This window comes from Siphateles boraxobius, unplaced genomic scaffold, assembly GCF_051911475.1.
Source record: "Siphateles boraxobius isolate OS27281-9 unplaced genomic scaffold, OSU_SipBor_1 8, whole genome shotgun sequence".
Classification (NCBI taxonomy): Eukaryota; Metazoa; Chordata; class Actinopteri; order Cypriniformes; family Leuciscidae; genus Siphateles; species Siphateles boraxobius.
The window spans coordinates 8,813,271-8,829,904 of record NW_027509208.1 but is presented as its reverse complement, the minus strand read 5'-3'; the positions used below and the strand labels follow the sequence as shown (position 1 = coordinate 8,829,904).

General features: G+C 36.2%; 2 protein-coding genes across 13 annotated transcripts; both read right to left on the bottom strand.

Annotated features, from left to right (window-relative positions):
- Positions 1–221: 221 nt before the first annotated feature.
- On the bottom strand, positions 222–7,911 carry LOC143729002 (E3 ubiquitin/ISG15 ligase TRIM25-like). 4 transcript variants are annotated; one of them, XM_077219977.1, is made up of 10 exons: positions 7,218–7,911; positions 7,028–7,123; positions 6,650–6,883; positions 5,240–5,399; positions 4,892–4,948; positions 4,493–4,612; positions 3,676–3,792; positions 3,439–3,534; positions 2,966–3,073; positions 222–1,015 (listed from the first exon to the last, which is right to left on the bottom strand). In XM_077219977.1, exons 1-10 carry the CDS (start codon positions 7,797–7,799, stop codon positions 930–932), a joined length of 1,656 nt encoding a protein of 551 aa, XP_077076092.1. In that variant the 5' UTR covers positions 7,800–7,911; the 3' UTR covers positions 222–929. The 4 variants fall into 4 exon arrangements, with proteins under 4 accessions (XP_077076092.1, XP_077076093.1, XP_077076094.1 ...); XM_077219978.1 differs by lacking the exon at positions 4,493–4,612 and having other exon boundaries at positions 7,218–7,909; XM_077219979.1 differs by lacking the exon at positions 4,493–4,612 and having other exon boundaries at positions 4,844–4,948; positions 7,218–7,881.
- A 466-nt stretch (positions 7,912–8,377) lies between these two features.
- LOC143729048 (uncharacterized) lies at positions 8,378–14,810 on the bottom strand. Of its 9 annotated transcripts, none has more exons than XM_077220058.1 (17): positions 14,529–14,810; positions 13,689–14,382; positions 13,499–13,594; positions 13,121–13,354; positions 12,806–12,965; positions 12,580–12,711; positions 12,295–12,390; positions 12,052–12,180; positions 11,856–11,957; positions 11,547–11,666; positions 11,300–11,395; positions 9,883–9,984; positions 9,675–9,794; positions 9,416–9,511; positions 9,208–9,336; positions 8,962–9,051; positions 8,378–8,871 (listed from the first exon to the last, which is right to left on the bottom strand). In XM_077220058.1, the coding sequence occupies exons 2-17, from the start codon at positions 14,268–14,270 to the stop codon at positions 8,855–8,857; spliced, it is 2,301 nt and encodes a 766-aa protein (XP_077076173.1). In that variant the 5' UTR covers positions 14,271–14,382; positions 14,529–14,810; the 3' UTR covers positions 8,378–8,854. The 9 variants fall into 9 exon arrangements, with proteins under 9 accessions (XP_077076173.1, XP_077076176.1, XP_077076174.1 ...); XM_077220061.1 differs by having other exon boundaries at positions 9,208–9,312; XM_077220059.1 differs by having other exon boundaries at positions 13,689–14,295.
- Positions 14,811–16,634: the final 1,824 nt, after the last annotated feature.

Below are 16,634 nucleotides of genomic sequence, written 5' to 3'. Positions count from 1 at the left end.
TTTGTGTCTGCCTGCTCATTAGGTTCCCGTCGAAGGAGCGTTAAACACAAATAGAGAGAGAGAAAATCTGTTATGTTTTTATTGTTAGCCCATATATTTTATATATTTGTGCAATATTTCATTCCCAGCTTGTGTGATGTTTTAGGATAAAATGATTTTGATATTTTTTACTTGATAGAGTTCCTGCAATGCTGCCAATAATTTACAACTCAACCATCTAGTTTCAGGGTTTGAAAAGAAACTGTTTATTTGTTTAAAACATAAACATTCAAATTCTTTACAAAAACATTCCAAAGTAAATGAAAAGGAATAAAAGAAATAGCAATTCTAAGTCAACCCAAGAAACCAAATCCTATACTTGTGAGCAGTCATACAAAATGAAAAGAACAAACACACATAAGCTACATATTAGCATATATTCTAAATAAATAAAAAAGACACACATATATTAGCATATATTAACAAATTCATTTTAGTATATTATGGTGGTGGAAATTTGCATTTTTATGCAATCTTTATATAATAACTTTACATTTAAAATAGGTACAGTTACACTTTATTTTAAGGTGTCCTTGTTACAGTGTAATTATACATTTAACTACTGAGTAATATTAATTAAATACATGTGCTTACTTGAGGGTAAGTGTATAGGATTAGGGTTAGTTGTATGTTATTATGCATATTTTATAGCTATTACTATAGAAACAACATGTAACGTGTAACAAGGACACAGTAAAATAAAGTCTTACCATAGGTCTTTTGAGACTGTAAGGGTCAGGCCATCCAAGTGGACCCCAGTGGGCATAATAATCTGTGCATAAAACTCAACAGGTGTTAACAGCAACCTCATTATTCATAAACATCACTATATTTGAAACCCTTGCACAGTAAAAATGTAATCAACAGCTCCTGAATGTTGTGTATCATCATTAAGGTACAGCCTCCATCTCTGAGACAATGCCAGTCCAATTAGACTGCTCAGGGAAGTTCACAGTCACTTTGGTGCCATCTATAGCTGTTAAGACATTGGGAAGAAAGACATTTTTACTGCTATACTTTGACATTTCTGTTGTGGTCATTATCTATTATGTTCTAAGAAAGCGTCATCGACTCTTATAAAAGAGAAAAAGCAAGCTGTGACCTATTATGCAGATGTGAAAAAAACAGATGTGTGTTCACAGTGTGTGTAAACAACCAGCCTATAATGATAAAAATCCACCCAATACTTTTTTAATAATCCCCATTATCATTAACAAACTCTCCAAACACGTGGTTTCAGATTTCCCCCTACTCTTACCAGTAGGGTCAAACAAGAAAAGAGGAAAACAAGAGTGGGGAAGCTACGCCCATGACTGGTGAGGATCTGCCATAGACAGTAAAAGAAATGGACACAGCGACCCCCTTGATTTCAACGGAGAAACGTGAAGCCCATTAGAAGCACTCACTTCTAGATGGCTGAGCGTACTGCGCAGGCTCAAACTGAGCTTGACGACGTAGATGTGATGTGAGCAACCTGTCTGACAGTTGTAAATCTTCTAGTAGCTGTGCCACATACCGAATTATTTCCAATTCCTCAAAAACGTTGTTGAAATATTTTGTCCCGATGCTTTTATGGACTCTCTATCTATGGACTTCTCCGTTGACTTTCCCTTTACTTGACTCCATGTCCCCCCAATTGCCTCATAGACAGTAAAAGATTGACTGCGAGCTTCTCCTCCTGTCTATACGGTAATTTCTCTACTGTGCGACAGAGTCGCGTGGTTATGACACAATCGTTAGCCTATTTTTACAAAAACGGCTTCTACGGGCCCATAACGTAAGATACAAAGTAATGGAGCCTTTTATACATTGTCATGTTTCTTTAGAAATAAATAATGGACAAATGAAGTCTTTGGAAGTCTCAGATGTAAAGTTATTCGCTGTCAAAGTGACGCCAAAATGAATGGGAGTCAATGGAATGCTAACAGCAGGTGATGGTCTACTACAATGGCAGCCCCCAGGGAGGCTTCAGTTTCCGGCTGATGGATTACCCCCTTGGAATCTGCCCTATTAGCATAGATCCCGCCCTGAGTGAGCCGCAGCAGTTCGCCTTTTCTGTTTACTAACTGCAGCAGCTAAAGATTTACAATGTCTGCGCCCAATTATTATTATTTTTTTTTTACAAATGTTCTAGTGTTGGATGTACCAACGAACATAAGAGTATCCATAGACTTCCGACATCTGAGTCATTGAGGACACCATGGTTGAAGTTGTTACATAAGGACGCATCAGAACCAACTGTTTGTGTTCCAGCTTACAGTCTCCAGAGCGATACAATGAAAGGGATACCACGCACTTTATTACAGTTCATCGGCGTTGTTTTACAGATATAAAGTTTACCAGTTTATTAAGCACCTCCCGAAAAGTCTGTATATATTTGTTTACTGTTAGTTGTAACGAGTGGTTTTGTATAATTTGGTGTGTATGTTGATGATAATGCAAGAGAGAGAGAGTTTATGGATAAGACTTTAATGCGCACTTCTTGTACTGTGTTTTGTTCAGCTCTTACTGTGATTGTCTGGAGTGAAAACGGACGCTTCATGTTTTGTGTTATGTACAATAAACTTCAAATTTCAAAATTGTACAATTTTGGACATAATTCGGACTGCTGACAGTTTCTGATATTTTCAATGCGTGAGATTGTCCTGTTTTGTTGTCGGAGCATGAGCTCTTGAAACTCCGCCCTCTTATTGAAAGGGGGCTGGGAACAGCAGTGCATTTGCAAAACGGTGTGTTTTTGCTCACCCCCAAGAAGTGGCAATTATAACGTGCCATAAATAATGTCTGTGGGGTATTTTGAGCTAAAACTTCACAAACACTCTGGGGACATCAGAGACTTATTTTACATCTCTTACAAAGGGGCAAAATAGATCCCATTTAAACACTATAGTTCTTCAGCACAATCTAACTGGCCAATAACACTTGCCTACAACCTCTCCAATGCTGTGGTTGGTGACACTTCCCCAGCCATTTGCTGGAGTGCTGATGGTGGGTTTAACACGGACCCTCGCTCCAGGACTTAAACTGAGGGGTTCTTAAAGAAATATTTGCAATAATGTTAATGTCATGGAGGAATGGATCAGGATTATTATAATAAACTAAAACAAAGACCATATATATATATATATATATATATAATAAACTTTTTATTTCAACAAGTTGCAAAGGTAACATTTCTCATTTAGTTGAACTTGATGTGCTTAAATAACTAAAACTGAAATAAAAATTAATAAAGACTATATAGACATATATAAACATTTAATTTAAAAAAAATTATATTTAATAAAAATGTCCAAAACTAATTCAAAATATTAATAAAAACTATATTAGTATCATAATTATACCATAGCAGTGGTTACATGTTTTTGTTTAATAACATACTAATATCCAACAGATTACCTGAAACATCACTGCTCACAAGCTCCATTTCTGAAAGTACACCAGTCCATTCTATCTGCTCAGGGAAATCCACAGTCAAAGACCCTCCCTGGATTTCTGCAGAAAATAGAAGATATCAATAACCCTAAAATATCTGATGTGTATGTGATGCATAAATTATAGTATAATTTCCGACTAAGGTATCTCACAGTATATTAGCCTTTAGTAAAATCATTGACAGGTATTGAGTGTATTTACTTTTAATGACGCCGATGCTGTTGTGAGTGACTGATCCCCATCCATATTTTGGTTCTTTCACTGAAGATCTTATGCTGACTCTGTTTCCTACCTTGAAGCAGTTATGAGCGGGGGACCCTAAGAAGTAGTGTTACTAGTTAGGCATAAAGCTAGACTATTACATCACACAAGGCAACAATACATGTAAAAAGTGAGAAAAAATGGTTATAAAAACTGAGTGGTGTAATAAAAAAAAATACAGAGGGGAAAAATGCACCACACTTGGGGTGCCATTCAAATGAATTAAATCAGACATAAATATCAGGTCAATGATAATGATAATAAAAGAATGGGCTATATTGCACAGATTACTTATCTCTTGAAGATATTGTCTTTGTTTAAAAATATTACAGTTTTTAATGACTACTACATCAGTGCTTGGACCATGTACTTAAAGTAAAGTAAACCAAGTGGAGTGGCACACATTGAGCACTGATGAATTGTTGAAATTGTATATAAACAAAAATAACAAAACTATGTCTAATAGACTTATCAGTGTGAACTATATACAGTCATCAAAATATATCAAATCAGCAATACCTAAATCAGTACTGACAACAAGCTCCATTTCAGAAACCTCTCCAATCTAACCTTCCTGCTCAGGGAAATCTACTGTTACAGTCTCACCCTGCACATCTAGAGAGAGAAAATATTTTAATATCCTAAAAAGGAATGTGCAAGCCTAATATGTGAATGATTATAAATAATACTAATCTGAAAGTTCTTAACAATAACTGTATCAATCGGTCAGATCAGTGACAGCAGATGATGCTCTTACTTATTACAGTGCCAATGCTTTTGTGGTTGACTGAACCCCATAGATATTTTGGAGTTTTAACAGATGGCTTCACATAAACCTTGTCTCCTATCTTAATATTGAAGGTGAGAGTTGAGGATCCTGAAATAAAATTAGCAGAATTACATTTTTATAGGCTATCATTTACTGACGTGGTAATTTCAAACTCTTAATGCCTCACTCTCTAGAGCTGGGTTAAAACAGTATAGCATCCCGTTTCTAAATGTCACATTTCTGTAGAAAAGAGGTTCCATGCAAAAATATGTATCTAATCAGATGTTTGCAGGCCAGCTACTACTTAGATGACAAAAACATCCTGCTCTGTATATTTACCACCACATTCATCATCATCAGTTACTGGCTCCATTTCGGAGGGAATACCTTTCCAGCATGCAGATCCAGGAGAGTCCACAACCAAACTCTCATCACTGTAAATATCTAAAAGAAGAACATGTAAATGAGTGTGCAGCAAATATTCATTTGTGATGCCTTGCACCATAATGTGTCCATGAGAATAATACAGATCTTGCCTTTTACCACACCCACACTCATAAGCGTATCATATTTGGGGGTTTTAATTGAAGATTCACTTTGACTCTGTCTCCAACCTTAATGCGAACTAGATTGTTCTTTTGGCTAGATCTTAAACTGGTACAACATATTATAGGCCTATTTCATCATAGGTACAATAAAAATATGACCAGTGAAAGTAAACCTTAGTAATTTTACCTTTTCTAAATGTTTCATTTATTTCCTGGTTGAAAACAGTCTCCAATCGCTCTTTAAGTTCACAGACAAGTTTGCTTACATCCGTATAAGAGCAGCAAGGCTTAAAAGAGTGACTCTGGAAGCCATTAGACCCAGAAGAAGAGGACACAGTTTCATAATTCTGCAGAAAAAAATACATAAATAGTACAATTAATAAAAATTGAGTTTAGATTTTCTAATGTGTCATATAACGTGTCAACATTACAAGCTTATTTTTATTACAATTTATTATTGAGATGGTAGATATTGCCCATTTAGTTCATGTAAAACATAAGACAAGTTTGCAGTGTGATACGAGACATGAAAGTAGCACCGGTATCAGTTATCTGAATAAGTGGACTGATATACAGTACAGCACTAATAGTCGACGGAGAATATTGTGACTGACCCATCAATGCCATGATTGACCAATCAGAATCAAGTATGCCAGAGAGCTGTGTAATAGTTCAATAGTAAATTTTTCAGCGGCATTGGTTATGGAAATATTATTCCCATAGTGAATTTTATGAAGTCTTTGTTAAAGAGTTATGAGCCATGAACCATACCAAGCAGCTATGAGAAGAATCACAGGTACAAAACTGTGTCCTCAATAGCTTAAAAAGATCTAAAGTCCCTTGAAGCATTATGAATGATATAATTCAATTAAAAATGGAAATATAAAACCATTGATTAAAAGATGTTGATTGTGTGTCGCTATAGAAACAGCATATTTTAGGTTTAAAATGTAAATATCTTAATAGTTTGAGAGTGAAGGGGGATTGACTCGATTACATCAGTCGCAGTGCTTCATGGGAGTGGGCGGGTGCCTAAGGGTCCTTTTGGCATGATTTGTTTGTTTCGATTCTCTGATTGGTGGAGATTTCTCCGCAGAATCATGGACAATGTATTTTTGCACCAGACGGCTTCAACAGAAGCATATACCATCAATTACAACGCGTTCTCATCCCAATGCGTCATATACGACGCTTTTGCCAAAGCGTATATATCCTACGCACATGGCACCCTTTAGCGTAAATATAACACGCACAGAGTATGGGTAGGTTTAGGTCTGGGGTAGGGTTAGGGTCAGACCACTAGGAGGCGCCTTCTGCCCATATATCTGCGTCTTACGCTAAAGGGTGCCATGTGAGTAGGATATGTACGCTTTGGCAAAAGCGTCGTATATGACGCCTTGGAATGAGGACGGGCTCTCAATTAACAACCTAGTAGCTCACATCTCTGTCTTTAAAGGTTTTAAAGTTATCATTTAAAATTAAATCCCCTATGAATGAATGGGATTTTTATTTCCAGAACCAGACTGCTGCACATAATGTAGGCCTATAATTTGGCAGACTTCTGAATAAATAATCACATTGCTTATGGTGGTTGTACCTGAAGAAAGTGGATGTTGTCATCCGTCTGTAGAAGTGTCTCTAGGACTCCTTCCCTCTTCTTCAGCTCAGTAATTTCACCCTTAAGTTTCTCTTGTAGTTTTGCACCCTGGTCCAGATCCGCCTTTTCTTGAGCTTTTATCTTTCCGATCACTTCAGTACTTCTTTTCTCAATAAATTTGGCCAATTCAGTAAAGACTCTCGTACTGTTTTTCACAGCCTCCTTTGCAGAATCCTGAGAAAAACCAAAGCAAAAGAAAATTATCTCTTAAATGTTGTTTACAACAAGATCCATCACCCCAGTAATTAACCCTTGTGTCAGCTGATTAATGCAGAATCGTTCAGTTTAAATGTTAAAGTTATTTGCACCAGAACTTACTGAATGGGATGCTATATCCATTTTCATCTTCTGCAGGTCTTTCTCTTTTGCCTGGATTGTCTGCTTGACTTTTGTCTGATTGTCTGCGAGTTTCATCTAAGTACAAATCCATCACAGTCTGTTTAATCTCACTGAAAACATTTGTGAATAGCATTTTATGATTGGGTTAATTTACGAGTCACATCTTCACCTGTTTCTCATCACGCTCTGTTGTAGATGGCACTGTGTCATGGCCTTTATGGTCATCCATTAAGCAGTGCATGCAGACACAAACCTGGTCTGTTCTACAGTAAACCTCAAGGAGCTTGTCATGTTTGGAGCATATTGGCATGACGGTAGCTTTCACCAGCTTGTGTTTCTTCAGGGCTGGAACATTATAGTGTGGATGTACGTGTGTTTCACAGTAAGAGGCTCGACACTCCAGACAAGACTTTACAGCTTTGAACACTTCTCCAGCGCAGAAATCACATGCAATCTCTCCAGGTCCAGCGAGACTTTGAGCAGCCTCTGACACATGTAGCTTTGTTCCTAGCCTCAGTTTCTCCATTATTTCAGCAAGTATTGTATTTCTGTTGAGTGGAGGCTTTGAATTGAAGGCATGTCTGCACTGTGGACATTTATAGGTCCCTTTATGCTCCTTTGTATTCCAGCATTCATTAATACAGCTCGTACAGTAACTGTGTCCACAAGGAATTGTCACGGGATCGTTCAGCAAGTCCAAACATATCGAGCAACTGTACTGGTCGTGATCTCCGAGTATAGCCTCTGCCATGTCGTTATCAATAGCTACTTGTGTCAGAAAAGAACCGTGAGTTTATAAGTGAAAATAAAAGTTTGAAAATGAAACTGAAAGCAGGAAATGATTGGTCATTGTAGACTTTACACAATATAGCCTACAAATAAAAATAGATTATTTTATGTAAGCTGGGAAGCGTAAAAAAACACAATATTTTGTATTTTCTTCATAAAAGAGACTCGCGTGCTTCGGGTTAAGGTGGTAGATGAGATCTTTGCATTTTGAACTTAAGTGGGTTTCAGTATCACCACTAGATGGAGACACCTAGGCCTAATATCCGCTAATGTGAACTTTAACAAGTCCTCTTAAAATTAGGGTAACCTACTTACGAACTCCAAAGTATTTAATCTACATGTTATGTTACACATTCCTTGTCCTATTTTATAAACAAACAAGAAATAATTTTGCGTAAATGAATGGTAATAAAGGGTAAATGAGCCACAGAGCATGATGGGAAATGTAGTTTTGTCGCGTAAGGCAAAATATAGGCCTACACTAACTAAACTGATACCGTTTAAAAAAAGAAACTCCACACAAAAAGTTTTGACCACAGGTTGAATATAAGGGCAGTTTATTATGTTCTTATTCAAGTAAAACTGAAAAATATTTCTGTGTGTGTGCACATTCCCTGAGCTGGAACATAAATTTCAGTTGATAATTTACAATTAATGTCAGTCTACCTATTAAGAAAGAAATGTAAAATATATTATTCTAACTACAGCACCCAAGTAGCTAGGCTATATTAAAATATGTAATCACATGAGTCAAAATAAAGAACAGAACATAATGGGGACAGGATTGGTTTCGAAGCTGGTTTCCCAAAATTATTCGTGCATGTCTAATTAAATAACTTTCCTGAGTTCAGAGGCCTGTAAGACAGATGTGTGAACAAAAGGAATTATCTGGAAGAGACACATGACTACAAACTTACAAAACAAAAAGACACAGAAAAGTTTCTATGATCAAAACTCAGTCACAAAAGCAAAAGGTGAGCAGGGAAGTCCACGTCACATCATCATGATCTAGGAGGATCATGAAACGTCAGCCTCTAAAATTATAAAAGAAAGGCTTAAGATTTTGATTGCAGGTTGGTCGCAAACAAAAAGTAGCTCAGAAAAAAATTCTTAAGGTAACTGACCTGAATCATTTATCAATTCCAACTCAGAGAGAATCCCTTTCCAGCCTTTGTGTTTCGGGAATTCCACGATCACATCCTCAAATTTGATCTCTAGCCATATCAGAGGACAAACCTACTTAAAATAATTTTTTTTCCAAGAGCCAGTCCATTTATACTAAATGTAAATGTACTGTGGATATGGTAAATATATGAAAGTAGTTTATATCTCCTTAAGTTTGTTCTATGAGATTAATACACAGATCTTGCCTTTTACCACACCCACACTCGTGTGTGTGACATGTTCGCCCCAACTATGTTTTGGTGTAGTTATGGAAGGTTTCACTCTGACTCTGTCTCCAACCTTGATGTCGACTGAAACAATTTTTGTTGACAAATCTGAAATAAGTTAAATATTACAGAAATCATTTTTACTTACAAGTACAATCAGATGCAAAAATGTGCGTTTGAAGATTACCTGTACAAGAGCCAGTCACAAGCTCCATTTCTGAAACTAAACCAGTCCAGTTTTTATGCTCAGGGAAATCTACAGTCAAAGATTCACCCTGAATTTCTGCCGAATTTAATAAGAAATGATCAAAATCACCATCAACTCCTCATATATGATACACAATGAGTCTACAAAAAATATTTTATCATCATTTATTTTAGTAAAAATCACAATGTTTTGAATATGCATGCATTAATGATTAAATCAAGACAGTCAGTGCTCTTACTTTTAACAACACCAATGCTTTTGTGAGTGACTGCTCCCCATTTGTGTGTTGGAGTAACAACAGACGGCTTCACGCAGACTTTGTCTCCAATCTTAATATTGTACTCCAGACTTGAAGATCCTGAAATACAAAGAGTGTTGCGAAGGTCTGAGACTAGACTTAATAGCTGCTACTCAAAGGTCACTGTAATTATACTGTGTATTATTACCAAACTTATCATCTTTGGTTACTAGCTCCATTTCAGAGTAAATTTCATTCCAATTTGCATGTTCAGGGAAGTCAACAATCGGACTGTTATCACATTTGATGTCTAAACAGAGAACAAGTTAATATTGTAAAGCATACACGTGAGTGAGGATTGCTTAATAGATGATTTATTTGAGGGGAAAAAACAGGTCTTGCCTTATATCACACCAACATTTTTATGGGACAAAGGGGTTGGCGATATGACCAAAATCATATATGACAATATGAGTCACTTTATTTCATGATAACAATTTACTGTTGATAACAATATAGATATTTTTGCTTTGAATAAGGTTATGATATCAAAATTTTTGATACAATTGAAATTTCATAATTCTTGTCACCAATTTCAATATTACAAGAAAACAAAAAAAAGCACTTCTCAAGGCTTACAGAAGACAAATTAACAGTCAGTGATAAAATAAGAAAAAGAAAATAATTACAAGAAATAGGACAACAAACTTCAAAAGGACAAAGACGCAAAAGAAATAGACATACCTGAAAAACATCAAGCACTACAAATAAGAAATACTACATAAATTGTGTAAACTAGGCCTAATCAAATGTATAAAAAAACACTGCATATTCTTAAGAATGTTACAAAGAGTTACAAAAGTGATTCAGACCAGAGCAGTGAGAGATTTTCTCTTTTGTTGTTTGATTAACATTAATGGCACAGACCACAGCAGGTATATTAGGCTGCTGTCACTTTAAGATCGAATGCACGGATCCAATATACTGTTACACATGCATTTTTTCCCCCCAAATGTTTACATTCACTTAAGACATAAATTACTGTGTTTACGAGGATACTTGCAAAGACAAGCAATTTTGACATGTCAGTAAGTGTATTTAACCTTTCAAGCCCAATTGTGCTGCAAAAATAACTCAGTTCAGTACTCACAGGCTTTATGTGCATGCGTCTCTCAGACAGTGTGTGCAAATAGCGAAATGAGTTATTTTGCGTTGTTTATTGCGCTTCAGGGGTTTAAAATCAATTGTTTTTAATGCTTAAAAACACTTAATGCCTTTAAATGCTTAAAAACGCATGTAAACGATAAGCTTTCGTGACAGTGGAGCACAGCATCGTCACGTGAGAGAGTAACCGTGATAGAGACGATAGTCCAAAAACTCTACCAGTTGCCAAATTTCAACCAGTTAATCGTGTCTACCGGTATATCGCCCTTCTCTGTGACTTAAGCACCCCAGTTATGTTTTGGTGTAGTAAAAGACACTTTCACTCTGACCTTGTCTCCAACCTTGAAACAAGTAAAATGTTACAGTAGGCATATTTCAGGGTACAACACAACATTTAAGCTGCAGCGAAGAAAATGTTTGCAGTTATTTGAATGACACTGTCTTTAAATGCAGTGGATTACCTGAATCAGCACTGGCCACAATCTCCATTTCTGAAACTATACCAGTCCAGTTTTTTTGCTCAGGGAAATCTACAGTCAAAGACTCACCCTGAATTTCTGCAAACGTAAAACAAATCATTAATATAAGGTATGCTGCTTTTTCTCACTCTTTCAGTGAGCCTACAATAATTTATTTCCCCATTCATAATTTTCCGACATTTGCATGACTAATAAAAGTGATGAAAGCGATGTCAGTCAGTGCTCTTACTTTTAACAACACCAATGCTTTTGTGAGTGACTGCTCCCCATTTGTGTGTTGGAGTAACAACAGACGGCTTCACGCGGACTTTGTCTCCAATCTTAATATTGGAGTCAAGACTTGAAGGTCCTGAAATGTCACATGGAGGTCTGAGATGAGTGTTTGATGGAAGACTATAATAGATTATTCTCTCATAGATCAAATGTGGTTGTTTTAAACACTTTGTGCTTCATCCTTCAGATGAGCAACTGCTTTGTATAAGTAGAATCTCTATTTCATATTTCTGCTGGAGCTGCTACTTTTCAAACATTTATTTACCAATCTCATCATCATTAGTTACTCGCTCCATTTCAGAGAGAATTCCTTTCCAGTTTGCATGTCCAGGGAAGTCAACAACCAGACTGTCATCACCTTTAACGTCTAAGCAGAACAAGTTCATATTGTAACACTTGTACTCGAGTGAGGATTTTTTGATAATGAATGATTTGTGTAAGGAAAATTGTATAGCTCTTGCCTTTTACCACACCCACACTCTTATGCGTGACGTTTCTACCCCAGTTAAGTTTTGGGGTAGTAATGGAGGGTTTTACTCTGACTCTGTCTCCAACCTTGATGTCGACTGAAGCGTTCTTTGTTAACAAATCTGAAACAAGCAAAATATTACAAACTGATCAGATCCAATATGTAATATTCTAAGTAACAGTTTGATGTACTACATGTTTCTGCATGCTTTTGTGCCATGAATGCAGTAGATTACCTGAACCAGCACTGGTCACACGGTCCATTTCTGAAACTAAACCAGTCCAGTTTTTTTGTTCGGGGAAATCTACAGTCAAAACCTCGCCCTGAATTTCTGCAGAAGAAAAAACAACAACAACAAAAAACATTAATATACACTATGTCCAATTTTCTCACTCAGTAGTAAATTGGGCATTCAGTGAGATGGCAACATATATTTTCATTATTTCACTACATTGTGCAAATGGCAGGAATTTTCATGCCTAATACAAATTATTAGATAAATATCAGTCAATGCTCTCACTTTTAACAACACCAATGCTAATGTAAGTAACCGATCCCCATTTGTGTTTTGGAATAACAACAGACGGCTTCACGCGGACTGTGTCTCCAACTTCAATGTCAAATGGAGGACTCTTTGTTGACAAATCTGAAACTGAAAGAAAAAGATTACAGAAAACATTTAATCACTTATAAGTACAATTAGATGCAAGAAATCATGAAATTAATTGATTGATTGATACATTTACCTTTATTAATTGTTTTGTTTGTTTCCTGCATACAAGTAGTCTCCAGTCTCCCAGTAAGTTCACATACAAGTTTGCTTATGTCCTCAAAAGAGCAGCACGGCTGAAATGAGAGACTGGGAAACTCATCAGATCCAAATGAAGAGAACATAGACTCATAATTCTGTGGGGGTAAAATATTACAAAAAAATTATTCATATAACTTTCAAAAGAACTGGTAATAGCCAGACTTTTATAAATGTCAAATGTTTGAACAGTCCTTTTTGTCTTATAATGCTGGCTCTTAATAAATAATCACATTGCTTATGGTGGTTGTACCTGAAGAAAGTAGATGTTGTCATCTGTCTGTAGAAGTGTCTCTAGGACTCCTTCCCTCTTCTTCAGCTCAGTAATTTCACCCTTAAGTTTCTCTTGTAGTTTTGCACCCTGGTCCAGATCCGCCTTTTCTTGAGCTTTTATCTTTTCAATCACTTCAGTACTTCTTTTCTCAATAAATTTGGCCAATTCAGTAAAGACTCTCATACTGTTTTTCACAGCCTCCTTTGCAGAATCCTGAGAAAAACCAAAGCAAAAGAAAATTATCTCTTAAATGTTGTTTACAACAAGATCCATCACCCCAGTAATTAACCCTTGTGTCAGCTGATTAATGCAGAATCGTTCAGTTTAAATGTTAAAGTTATTTGCACCAGAACTTACTGAATGGGATGCTATATCCATTTTCATTTTTTGCAGGTCTTTCTCTTTTGCCTGGATTGTCTGCTTGACTTTTGTCTGATTGTCTGCGAGTTTCATCTAAGTACAAATCCATCACAGTCTGTTTAATCTCACTGAAAACATTTGTGAATAGCATTTTATGATTGGGTTAATTTACGAGTCACATCTTCACCTGTTTCTCATCACGCTCTGTTGTAGATGGCACTGTGTCATGGCCTTTATGGTCATCCATTAAGCAGTGCATGCAGACACAAACCTGGTCTGTTCTACAGTAAACCTCAAGGAGCTTGTCATGTTTGGAGCATATTGGCATGACGGTAGCTTTCACCAGCTTGTGTTTCTTCAGGGCTGGAACATTATAGTGTGGATGTACGTGTGTTTCACAGTAAGAGGCTCGACACTCCAGACAAGACTTTACAGCTTTGAACACTTCTCCAGCGCAGAAATCACATGCAATCTCTCCAGGTCCAGCGAGACTTTGAGCAGCCTCTGACACATGTAGCTTTGTTCCTAGCCTCAGTTTCTCCATTATTTCAGCAAGTATTGTATTTCTGTTGAGTGGAGGCTTTGAATTGAAGGCATGTCTGCACTGTGGACATTTATAGGTCCCTTTATGCTCCTTTGTATTCCAGCATTCATTAATACAGCTCGTACAGTAACTGTGTCCACAAGGAATTGTCACGGGATCGTTCAGTAAGTCCAAACATATCGAGCAACTGTACTGGTCGTGATCTCCGAGTATAGCCTCTGCCATTTTGCTGAAAACACGTTACGAGACACTGCAAAAGATTTGTCTTGATGTTGTCGATTCAAAAAAGTAAAGGGTGTTTATCAAAGACCCACTTAAGTTAGAAAAGTTGTGAAATCTAAAAAGAGAGAGTGAAAGTGAAAGTAAAGAATTTGTCTAACACGTAGCTAAAGTTACCGTGATACAAAAATAAAAATCGTGAAATAGTCTACACGTACACAAACAACACAAATACAGTTTAAATACAGAATTTTTTTTATTTACCTGATGACAATCCGTCGTGTGCTTTATATCATGGTGTCAGGAAACGTCCAAAGAATTCCGACCTTTGGTCTATTTTACAGCTTGTTTGTTGAAAGTACACGTTTGTCACAATTTTATTGCGTATGAAATTTATTATTTAGAAATAGTCTTACTATCGGACCTAAAAAGGAAGAAAGAAAAATCGTAAAGTTAAAAGGCGAAAAATAAGATTCGAGGCTGTGTAAACGTAAGGCTATAATGAGAGCGTGTCCCCCCTGAGTGTGTTTTTCCCCCTCCAAAACCACTAGATGGAGACACCGAATAGAAAATAATGAATTTAGATTCGGTTTCAATCTGTTATGTGACAATAAACTTTCTTCTTCTTTTAGTGTAGGCCTAGCCTATATGTAACGGAGATTTTTTAGCATGGTCAAATAAGCAGATACATTAAACGAATGTAAATCCTTTGACTACATCATTAAGTCTTATCAGCATTGATCTTGAGACAAATTCTCTCCAAGATTCAATGTTTTCTAATAAGCCAGACCAGACTAGTCACCGGATTTAAGTGGACTGAACCAATGTCAGCAAAATGGAGTCAGTTAAAAGAATAGTTCACCCAAAAATAAAAATTCTGTCATTAATTCCACACCATCGTTACGTTCCAAACCTGTAAAACTTTCTTTCTTCTTCAGAACACAAATGAAGATGAAGATCTTTTTGTTGAAATCTGAGAGATTTCTGTCCCTCCATCGACAGCCTATGCAACTACTTTGACGCTCCAAAAAGTTCATAAAGAGATGATACTAATAATACTAAGCCATGAATTTAGGGGTTTAGTTCAAGTTTTCTAAAGAGATGCGATGGCTTTATGATGAACAGATTGAAAATAATATTTATTTCACGTATAAACATTCATCAACTCACACATCATGTGATAAACAGAAGCTCAAGCATGTTCGCTTCATGTGCGAGAAGAACCAATGAGGTTCATTCTCGTGGTATGCAGCACGTTTGAGATTCCGCAAGAGGTTTGTTCTCGCACGTCAAGCAGGTACGGTTAAACTTCTGTTTATTCAATGTTTATATGAATAAAAGCCTAAATTCAATCTGTTTATCCTATAAGCGATCGTGTCTCTTCAGAAAATTTGGACTAAATCGCTCAATTCATATGGATTAGTTTTTGTAGCTGCCAATGGAGGGACAGAAATAGCTCAGATTTCATCAAAAAGAACTTCATTTGAGTTCCGAAGATGAATGAAAGTCTTACAGAAAGACACGAGGGTGAGAAATTGATTTGTAATTTTTATTTTTAGGTGAACTATCCCTCACTGTTTAGAGTCACAAACTGGCAAAAAATTGGCACGGACTGGCCTTTTGATTGAAATTAAAACAATTTAGGGAGTACCAGAAACAAAACTCACAGTATAGCAATGAGTCACAGCTCACTTCTTCAGAATATGGGAAACCATGAATCATGTTATTGTTTTTACTGCCTGACCACGGAAGGCAGACAGCTTAGTACTTTCCAGTGCCCCTGCCAAATTAAGTAAATACTAATAAAATAATACTTGCCATTTCTATACTATTTGAAAAACAGTTAACTTCACCCAAACAGTATAGCGGAACTGTACAAGTGAATGCACAATATATTGAAAATATGTGGTCAAAAATACAATGTATTATATAAAAGCATTATTATATATATTATATAGTAGGCTAATGAATATGCTTTTATTTTATTTACTTAAAGCATTATAATTCCCAAAGGCAGTGGCGCAGTGACATATGGTTTTAGTTTTTTTTTAGCTTTAGTTTAGTATAAAACAAGAAAATACAGATACAATGCAGCAATAAAAAGATCATTTATGGCCAACATATTTTTTAACATTTTAATGAAGAACATTTTCTTGATGGGATAAACCATTCCACAATTTAATGCCCCTAAATCTTATTGAGTATTGATCTCTAGTGAGAAATTTAGGAAGATGAAAATCTGAAGATTGACAAATTAAATGACAGTGAACCTGTAAATTTACTTTAAAATACATCTGAAATTGCTCTGGAATGTTACCTTCACTTGAATATATTTTATAAATAAAAACACATATTTGAGAAACAATATCA